Consider the following 11,000-nt stretch of genomic DNA (forward strand, 5'->3'; position numbering starts at 1 on the left):
ATATTAAGTATTTAAATAAATAATGACAACATAAATGCTTGATTATTTCTTTCTCGACAACAAGAGTCAACTCTCATAGGCTTGGTTGTCACATGTCTTGCTGAGACCGTGGCTCGAGGCATTGTGCAAAACTTCTTTCCTGCAGGCAAAAATCCAGTCAGTCAGAATTTGAGCACATAGGGTAGAGAAGAAATACTGAACAGGAAAGATTTAAAGCTGCAATGGCTAATCTGTAAAACAAGCTAGCTTACAACATTTTTTCATGCCTCTTTACAACGTTCTAACATAGTGTAACTGTGGAGATTGAAATTGTAAAAATGAAGCGGTTTTTTCGCATTTCTCTAAAAACCTCAGCCCAAAAACACGGTTCGGTCCGAAACCAACAATTGGGCCATCCGGTTGTCAGTCTCACCAAACCACCAAACTTCCACACTTCCCTGGGTCCTCCACTCACACACACACACACACACACACACACACACACACACACACACACACACACACACACACACACACACACACACACACACACACACACACACACACACACATTTTTAGCAAGAGAACATCACTGATGTGAGAGGTTCTCCATTTGACCGCTCAATAATATCAGAGGAGAAACAGCCGGCTGCTACCGTTTCAACTTCAGGACAAACTACCTGAGTACCAAAAAAGAAAATAGCCAACAGGAGGGGGGGGGGGGGGGGGGCTGTGACGATGTGTGTGTTTAAAAGGTTGTTTTGCGGATTTGCCGTTGTAGCTTTAGGATAACTTTTCCCACTTCATTCCTATTATGATTTCATTTTTCTTCTAAGCAAATGTGGTTAAAAACCATCAAACTAAACTAAAACTTGCTCTCCAGCAATAACATGTATTTATAAGGGTCGATTTATAAATCTAGTATTTTGAATTACCAGTTGTATAAATGGTTTTCGGCTGTCACTGGAGCGATTTGCAGCCGAGTGTGAAGCAGCTGGGATGAGAATCAGCTCCTCTAAATCTGAAACCATGGTCTTGATTCGGAAAAGGGTATACATAGGTCAGGGATGAGGGCCTGGCTCAAGTGGAGGAGTTTAAGTGGAGGGGTCTTTTTCAAGAGAGGGAAAATTTGAGCGTGAGATCGATGGGCAGATTGGTGCAGCGCCTGCAGTGATGCGGGCGTTGTGCTGGTCTGTTGTGGTGAAGAGAGAGCTGAGCTGGAAGGCAAAGCTCTCGGTTTACTGTTCGATCGACGTTCCTACCCTCACCTATGGTCACGAGCTCAGGGGAGTGACTGAAAGAACGAGATCTTGGATAGAAGCGGCTGAAATTAGTTTCTCTGTGGGGCGTCCAGGCTCTCCCTTAGAAATGGGGTGAGAAGCTTGATTACCCGGAAGGGGTTCGGACTAGATCCGTTGCTCCTCCACTTCAACAGGAGCCAGTTGAGGCGGCCTGGGCGGTTAGTTAAGATGCCTCCCTGGTGCGGTTTTCTGGGCACGTCCAACCCGGAGAAGACCTGAAGGAAGACCCAGGACACACTGGAGGGACTACGTCTCATGGCTGTCCAAAGCCCTTTTCATATTGGCATTCTGGAATATGTGTGGACAATTCAGTCCGGTTTTTAACCAGAACTGTGTTTTCAGACACACCACTTTTGTACCTGAACTTGTCCTTTCGGCTGCCTTCACACAGCAGGGAAAAGTTCCAGATGTCTGAGGGGGAGGGGGTGGCAAGGCTGTACCCGGATATTGTGTAAACATAGTGCGGCGGGCGTACATGCATCATTTACCCAAACAAAACTATTCAGTCAAACATGGCCGACGAAGAGATAGAATTCCTCTCACTGATCGGACTTATGTTAAGCATAATTCTGCTCACACGAAGACGCATAAGAGACCTGGATGATGAAGCTCAATGGCTAATAAAGGAATCACGGAAGCGGTGTGAAGCGCTCCGTCGAGCGTCTAGGAGACGGTACCGTAGGAGGCGAGCTGCCATGGTTCGCCGCATGCTACAGGAGCGAGCTATCTATGTGCGCACAGCGTCCCCCGGTCCCCTCCACCTCCCTGTCCGGAACTCGACCTCACCAGTCTGAAGCAGCCGCCTTGTCCGTGACAAGTCCGGTCCTGTTACTAGGGGCTTCGTCCGGTTTAATTACAGAAAAGGTTATCCGGATGTTTGTATTCAGACACAAAGGTCTTAAGGACAGAGTCCCGAACATTTCCGTTTTTCATGGCCTGTCTGAAGGGGGTTCAAGGAACGCCTTTGGATTCCCCCAGAGAAGCTGGCCCAAGTGGCTGGGGAGAGGGAAGTCTGGGCCTCCCTGCTTAGGCTGCTGCCCCTGCGACCCGACCCCAGATAAGCGAATGAAGATGGATGGATAAATCAGAACATTAACATTCAAAACAACCCATAGATGTTTACTTTTTGTCCCATTGTTGCAGCTGTTGTCCTGGCAACTGCAGAGAGGGTAACCACCATCAGATGCTTAAAACAAGCTAAATGTTCTCAGCCGCTCAACCTCTTGGGCTTGGAAGGATCTCTGCTTAGTGGTTGGTGATGGATGTTGAAAAAGAGCAGAAAGCAGGTGCAAGTGAGGTGCAAAAACACAGGTGTAGCACAGTTCTGGTGAATCTGGATCCGAACAAAGACAAAATTTAGAAAATCCAGTTAACTTACATTTGAAGTTTTCTTCAAGTGTGCTTTCCTTTTCCTCCCCAGCTTTTGTCCTAGCTATCTTTTACACAAGGAGCAGTTTTACAAACACTTATTTATCTTTTCTTACAACATTAGTCTAGTCTCTCCTCATGTGCTTTACACTGTAGGAATAAATGTGACATTTTTGCCCAACAAATAAATCCCTGACACCGTGTGACAATCCATATGAAAGCCCCAGGAGACGGATCTGTGATGCTGCTGCCAAACAGAAACATGTTTGCTTTTCAACTATGATTTCTAGAAACTTTAATCTGGCAGAACATAATCAACTTTCACCAGAGGGTTGCTTGCATCATTTTAGTATCCTGCTGCAGATAATCCTGTCTGCAAGTTTACATAGTTTGCATTCATGGCGTGGAGTGCTCAGCATAAAGTGCCTGTTGCTGCAACCAATTTATGTATAAAGATTCTCTGATGCAGTGCAATCATGACCTTTGTTGTGGGAACTCTTAAGTGCTTTCTTGGCACAAAAGTATTTGCAAATGACCATGTGCAGAGTGCATGTAGAATAGAGGGGAAGTAAACACTCCACACATGAAGAAGTTAAATTCCTTTGACTGCAGCTGAATAAAAATGATCACAATCTTTTATATGCTGTGCTTGCCAACTCCTCCATGATCCGTCCTTTTTGCTTTGCCTTGAGCTGCAAACTTGGCCTAAGTTCACCTCAAGATTTCACGGCAAATAATTGCTCCAACCTCCGTGGTTATCTCATTTCTCCAAACAGCTGTTTCATGACCACAAGGGATGAGTGAGAGAGAGAGAGAGAGAGAGGGGGGGGGGGTGGGGTCCAGGATGGGAGAGCTTAATCCTGTATGAGAAGCAGAGAGACGGGACAAAGACAGACAGATCTTGTGGGTCTGTCCACACTCGCTTGACTGTGTCTGTGGTCGAGAGTGGGAAGAATAAAACAATTAACATGAACAGTACTCCGGGGAATGTCGGTTACCTAGACAACAGTGGACATAGCCAAACAAACGGGTCCTTTCATAACAATTCAAAACAAGCAGGCACGTCTCCATTATTAGCATTGGTGAAATAGAACTCCTTTTCCCATTTAAGCTGAACAGTTTAAAGTTTTTTCCCTACGGAGCTAGTGACTTAAAATGGTGACACAGCATTTTTGTTTTCGCTGGCCTTTGCAGACAGAGATGAGAAAGCAGAAAGTGCAGTTGCCAATTGCAGGATGTGTGTGTGTTTTTTTTAATTATTCACATCAGTGTTTGATGAGCCAGCAGGTCCACCCTGCATCCTGGCAGAGGTGCTGATCTGTAATCAGTTACAGCAGACCCAGAACAATGGTGCGATGGTATTTCTGTCTTGGTTATAAAACATTATTATCAGCACAGTGGGACAGTACAAACAAACTAATGGTTATCTTAGCTTTGTCCACGGAATGACTTCACCTGTAAAATGGTTTAGACTTTGGCCAGTGAAAATGGGCTTCTCAGAGTCTAAACATGTCAGAAATAAGGCTAGAACCCTTCTAATTATCTGCTTTCTTCTTATCCTCTAAACTTGCATGAAAACGACTCAAATCTGGAGTTGAAATCCAACTCAGTGACCCAAAAGCATGTCCAAACTCTGCTTTCACAGAACAAAACTCATGGCTGGATCCACAAATCCAAATTATAACTCAGTCATGCAGAAGAACAAACACATAAACAGGATTGAGAAATCACACTGTCCCCTTTGGACCAGGGCCTAATTATGATGGACGGAAGTCAAGTAGAAATAAAAACTGTTCTGTGGTCTGGTTGTTTGAACATCACAGCTCTTTGTGAGCACCATGGGCACTTTGTTAAGGATCTAATTTATTCACTTTGACTCCGTAAACCAAGGATTTGTGACAACATGCTGATAGATTAGAGATTATGGTCATTTAAACCTGTGAGGACATCATCACTGCAGATATCAGCGTGTGACATGAAGACAATGTTTCTTTTATGATGGACCCTTCTTACTTCAGCAGGACAGTGACCAACCACTCTGCAGCAAACAGATTTATGTTCAAACTATTATGAAACATGCTGCTAACACCTGTTTGTTTTTCTCTGTGATATTATTGACCTATTTAATAAGAATACTTAGTTTTGTTTCTTCTTTCTGACTATAGATCAGCTCTGTGACTTTGCACAGGTTTGTGAGAGCAGCATTTGGAGGCTCTTTTTTATTGAAAGCTGCCTTAAAGCTTTTTACTTCTCATCAGTTTTCACTTATTTTTTGTGTAATTTTTCATGTTTTATTTAGCTTCTGTTTTTGTGCCTTTGAGCACTGGGTTTTTCGTAGTTTTCATTTATTATTATTTTTTTGTTGTTGTTTAGAGTCTATTCTCCTGTTCTAGTTTTTTCCAATTGTGTTTATCCCCTCTGCTCTTTGTAAGATCCTGTTCTTGGTGTTAAGTTTTATCATTTTGTTAGTTTATCCTCATGTTCTCCAAGCTTTTCAGTTTCAGTAATCTTCATGTTTGCACTGCATTATGGTTCTTTTTCCATCCATCCATTGTCTGAACCCGCTTTGTCCACGTAGGGTTGCGGGGGGGCTGGTGCCTATCTCCAGCGGTCAACGGGCAATCAGGCAGGGTACACCCTGGACAGAGAGCCAGTCCATGCAGGGCAACACAGAGACACACAGGACTAACAACCATGCACACACACACCCACACTCACACCTAAGAAGGGAGTTTTCCTCTCCACTGTCGCTTTATGCTTGCTTGGTATGAGGATTGCTGTATAGTCACTGACACTAGTCAGTGACTTGATGCAATTTGCTGGGTTCCTTATATAGGAAACATTATTTCTGATTGGCTTAATGAACTGACCTGAATTGGAATTTTTATTATGTGAAGTGCCTTGAGACGACTCTTGTCGTGATTTGGCGCTATATAAATAAACTTGAATTGAATTGAATTGAATTAAGAACAATTTAGACAGAGCAATCAGCCTAACAGTCATGTTGTTGGACTGTGGGAGGAAGCCGGAGTACCTGAACCGCATGCACAGGGAGAACATACAAACTCCATGCAGAAACACCCCAGGCTGGGAAGCGAACCCAGGACCGTCTTGCTGCAAGGTAACAGCTCCAACCACTGCTCCACTGCGCAGCCCTGGTTCTTTTTTAACACAGAAAAAAAAATTTTATTTTACCTTGTTTTACTGATGTTTCGACTATCACTGCAGCCTTCTTTAGAGTTTTGCCACTGTTGGTGGCATCACTTTCCTGCCCTGTTTGTGTGTTGAGTTGCCGTCCGGCTTCACCAATGTATGTTTTATTGCATAGCTTGCATGGGATTTTAAATATGACTCCACATTTATGTTCTGTCTTTTTCTAACTGTAATATACGGTTTTGTTGGTGTACTTATGTTGTGTTTTTTCATTGTTGCCATTATTTTCTGTTATGTCTTTTATGTATGGTTACATAAACAGAGTAGGAAGTGTATTCTGGTCAGAAATCACAATCAAAAACAACAACTACGAAGGCCTGCTATTAGAGCCTCACGGGCAGCAACTGCAAGGCCAACTTGAACTGTTCAGCTAACTGTGAATAGGTGACTTTTAGCACTTTTAGCAGACAAACTTGCTATAGTTGAATTTGAAAAGATGGCTTCTAACACCTATGAAAAAGCTACTTTTCAGGTGTAGAAAACAAGTCATACTCATACACAGACTTGGGTGTGGTGTGTTGGCGCGATTGTGAACTGTGATGACAATATAAACTTGGGAATAAGAAGGACAGTTTACTACAAGAACCTTTGGCTTGATAAACACGACACGAAGATGCCTAAATCAAAGCAATCAAAGATACTTTATTGATCCCAGAGGGAAATTAGAGTTTCAGTACACACAACTCAGAGATCAGACATACATGGGCAAGACACATGACAATAAAGGCTACACTGCTGCCGAGGCGTTGGCTCTGCTGCAAAATATGGGTTCTTGTGATTCAGATGGGAGGGAAGAATCCATTCTCTTGCAGGAGAGTTCTGACTTGTCTTCAGATGATGAGTTGTGCTCCACGTCAGAGAGCAGAACTTCTCTAAAGAAGAAAGGTTAACAGGAGACACAGACGGGCAACATTTTGGAACCTGAAATGTTTAAATCTTTGAATGAATTGTCACTGCTCCACCGATTCACATGTAATTGCCACATTTACAGAACAAAGGCAACCATCCACAAGTGATTAAGAACAACAGCCCAGTCAAATGACAACTCTCTGGTAGAGATGAGGGATCCCGTCAAATGACAAGTCTCTGGGAGTTCTAGTGTTAAAAAAAAGAAAATCTGTAGTATAATCCAGCATTACACCTGTAACTGGTCTTAATTTTTGTTTAAAAAAGCAGAAAAAAGAGGATTTATAAAGGAACAAAACTTCAAAGAGAAGTGGAGTTATTATTTTATAAAGAGATAAGTGGTAAGACTAATAAGGATCCCTTTATTATGATATGGTTAAGTAGTTGTTAATACTTTATTTGTTTAGTTTATTAATGCTAAATAATGCACTAAATAAAATGAATGAAGCACCCTTATTGTAAAGTGTTACCGGACTACAGCCGAGTTATTTTGATTCCTTGGTCTTGTAACTGTGGAAGACCTAAAAAGAGTAAAACTGGTTTTTGGAGGGGCGACAAAAAAGCTTCTGCAGTTTTAAGAAAGAAGCAAAAAAATTAAACATTTTAATTACCTTTAAATTAGGAGCAAAAAGAAAAAATATATAACAAATTAATTTATTTTTCCTTCTGCCCTAAAACATTTCCCCCTCCTGACCTTATTCACATAAGAAAAACTTTTCATTTAATCTATTTCATTTCATTCATGGATCTTTCTGTCAGCATTTTTTCCCTTTATAAAACACACTTCAAATATTAAAGCACATTTTATTTGTTATGAAATTAAAACAAATATTTAGCAGGTTTTTTTTTGCCTTTCAGGCCTTCCATAGAGAGAAACCATCATCTGATCCATCAAAACACTTTTTCAAAGATTATTTTCATTGTGAAGGTGAACCTGAGACCTATTTTGTCTTTTATGAGGATGTAAAAGTAAACATGGGGATCTTTATGGGTTCTGAAGGATGGTTGGATAATCTCCTCCCACATTTCCTTTGTTGCTTCCTCTATTCTCCGCTGTCCTTCTGGTATCAGTTGTTCCTAGTAAACCGCTACACATATAGAATTATATCCGCTAACAGCTTGCACATGTTCAGCATGGGTGGTTCAAGCACAAAGACAGCTTCCAGCAAAGGCATCTGAACCACTTTTTGCCCACTCAACTGATTTCTCTCTGCATTCACAACAGCAATGAGGCTGCAGCTGCAAATAAAACACCTGGAGAACCTTTAAACCCATAAATGAATGATCCAGCAGCTGCAGAACATCAGGCCTGCAGGTTTTATATTCTCACACTCACTTGTGTCTGTTCTGTGGTTTCATGAGTAACTCAAACATATTCAGATGTGTTTATCACACAGAGGGCAGTAAAACGTCCAGAGGGGATTGGACAGGTCAGACAGAAATATGTGCAAAAAGGAAGACACATACAACTTCAATGTCCCCATTTCCTGTCCTCTTCTCATTTTTATATCCAGCTTTCAAGAAAAAGAAGCTGCTGAAATGATCAAATAATTAAGGATCAGAAAATTTTTAATGACTCATAAGTTATTTGAATATTTGTTTTGGTCTGGACACATTTCATGTAGTTTTGCGTATTATTTTGCCACATTGTGATTGAATCTTATGACCCAGAAAAAGTAAAACATCTAAAAATGAAAACAAGTTTCTGTAATAAATCTTTCATCAGCGCATCTTCGCAATAATCAGATCAAACCAGCGTAGGATTTATTTCAGAATAGGCGGCAATAATGGAGTGATGTGATATCACATGACAACTGGGCTTGGTGCTGCTTTCTCTGGATCCTCATCGGCGGATATGACACTTTGGAGCTCAGGCAGACGGGAAACCTCCTCCAGCAGACGCACAATGATCCAGCTTTTTCTCTCTGGACCGAGCTGCTTCCTCTTTCGGACCGCTCCAAACTCTCACAGGTCGAATAAATCCCGCAGTTCCTGAGAGAGAAGCCGCAGAAGCCTTTGGTGCGTCCGGAAGGTCGGGAGTTTTGAGCTCAGCTTCGTGCGTGCGGTGGACTGAGGGCTTTCCCTCCACGTACACAGCCCCAGACTCACCTGCAGAGGCAGGACCACGATGCGCTCCAGGAATGCACTCCCCCGGTGAGTTCCAGCCTGTCGCTCCGTGCGTAAAGGAAAGATGGGAAGACAGAGTAGCTGGGACACTAACTGGGATATTTGGGGAAATACATTTTATTTTTGGCAATTTATTCATTTTCATATGTGCGCATAATGTATTACCCTTAACTGTTTGAGAGAGAGAGAGAAATAAAAGGGGCACAGTCACATCTGATTATGTCTCTCCTGACCTGACCCAGCTTTAACATTCAGTCCTTCAGGAATTTTCCATCCAACCCTATCAGGAAAGGTTTAAAAATACCCTGTTCAGTGTATTTACAACACTCAAACCAGTGGAAAATTCCATCTGAGAAACAGTTTCTTGAGTTTAAACATTTTCTGCTCCCATGCATTTAATTAAACTGCTAACTTTGAGGATGTTTGATAATGGTCCAGACATCCAGTTCTGTTCAGCCTGGTTTTAAGGAGAAAACTTTAAATCGTTCTCAAGATCTCTGCTCATGTGCATCCACAGGTTTTCCTCCCTTCTGTGTTTGCTCTTCCTCCCTACCGTTTTCTCCTCCTCACCCCGGCCTCAGTGGATTCTCCAGCGTGTCCCTGTGGTCCTACCCCAGCAAACGGAAGCTCGACCAGACCCCCAGTTCTTGAATCCAGCACGCTTGGATGTTGCCTTCCACTGTGACCCAGAATGCCACAAGAAAGCCCCACGCCCAAGCTACTGGGATTTGCGACATCATCTGGCCTATGAAACTCTCCATTCTAATGGTGAACTAACTGAGACTGCCATTGGAATTTATGGCTACAACCCCAGTTTAAGCACCAGTCCAGCATATTCCACTGGTAAAACTGAGCAGACACATGTCAGGAGAAAACGACAAATCTTTGGTCACGATGGGCGGTTCAGCATTGTAGGCCAAAATTTCCTACTCCAGTTTCCATTCTCAGTGGCTGTCAAACTGTCCACTGGGTGTTCTGGTACACTAGTGGGGGACCGCCATGTCCTCACGGCTGCTCATTGTGTTCATGACGGCAAAAACTATGTGAAAGGAGCCCAGAAGCTTCGGGTTGGCTTTCTAAAACCCAAACTAGATGCACGACATTCACCCATCTTCTTTCCCTCAAACTTTACCAACCATGTTGAGGGGGGCCCTGGTCAATATGCCCCTCCCATCAGTGACAAAATGAAGTTCCAATGGATCAGAGCCAGACGTACCCATGTTCCCAAAGGCTGGATCAAAGGTACTGCCAATGACATTGGGATGGACTATGACTATGCTTTGCTTGAGCTCAAAAAACCCCACAAGCGCCGCCACATGAAGTTAGGAGTCAGCCCCCCAGCTCAGAGACTGCCTGGTCGTCGGGTCCACTTCTCAGGATTTGATAACGATCGCCTGGGACAGCTGGTGTACCGGTTCTGTAGGGCCGGAGAAGAAACTTCAGACTTGTTGTACCAACACTGTGATGCTCAGCCTGGTGCCAGTGGGTCAGGAGTCTACGCCAGGATGTGGAACGGGCGCCGCCGGCGCTGGGAGCGCAAGGTGATAGGCGTGTTTTCTGGGCACCAGTCGGTGGAGCGCCAAGGGGCGTCTCATGAATTCAATGTAGCGGTGAGAATCACACCTCTGAAATATGCACAGATCTGCTACTGGATCAAAGGGAACTTTGTGGACTGCAGAGAGGGCTGAGAGCAGAGTGAAGAAAGAGGGTCAACAAACCACTGACCCATCCTTCTGGAAGGCTACTAGATGATTCCACGTTTTATCCCTTTTGTGTGTAGCACTGATGCATTATTATGAATATTTGTTTCATTTGCCATAATTCTCAGACTTCAATATCCAAGTGACTGAAAAACACTATTTTATTTTGATGGAACAAACAGGAAGCACCATTACTCTGCAGTTAAACCGTTTTTGAGCTCAGACTAAAGATTGCACTGTTAAGACTTTGTTCTACTGAGGATCAGATCTGATGATGAATGTAAAACTCCAAAGATGCCGTTTTCTGCACTCTTACACATAAAAATTATCTAGATGCATAATGTACTGAATGCTAAAATGCTTTTTAATAAGAATAATCTGTTTTAAATGCAAATGTCTCAACTCT

The 11,000-nt window shown here is 43.0% G+C and overlaps 1 protein-coding gene across 1 annotated transcript; it reads left to right on the top strand.

Annotated features, from left to right (window-relative positions):
• The first annotated feature begins 8,663 nt into the window (after nucleotides 1-8,663).
• On the top strand, nucleotides 8,664-10,988 carry LOC107381675 (serine protease 23). The gene is made up of 2 exons (XM_015953472.3): nucleotides 8,664-8,921; nucleotides 9,412-10,988. The coding sequence occupies exons 1-2, from the start codon at nucleotides 8,896-8,898 to the stop codon at nucleotides 10,580-10,582; spliced, it is 1,197 nt and encodes a 398-aa protein (XP_015808958.3). The 5' UTR covers nucleotides 8,664-8,895; the 3' UTR covers nucleotides 10,583-10,988.
• The last annotated feature ends 12 nt before the right edge of the window (nucleotides 10,989-11,000 follow it).

This window comes from Nothobranchius furzeri, chromosome 9 (assembly GCF_043380555.1).
Source record: "Nothobranchius furzeri strain GRZ-AD chromosome 9, NfurGRZ-RIMD1, whole genome shotgun sequence".
Taxonomy (NCBI): domain Eukaryota; kingdom Metazoa; phylum Chordata; class Actinopteri; order Cyprinodontiformes; family Nothobranchiidae; genus Nothobranchius; species Nothobranchius furzeri.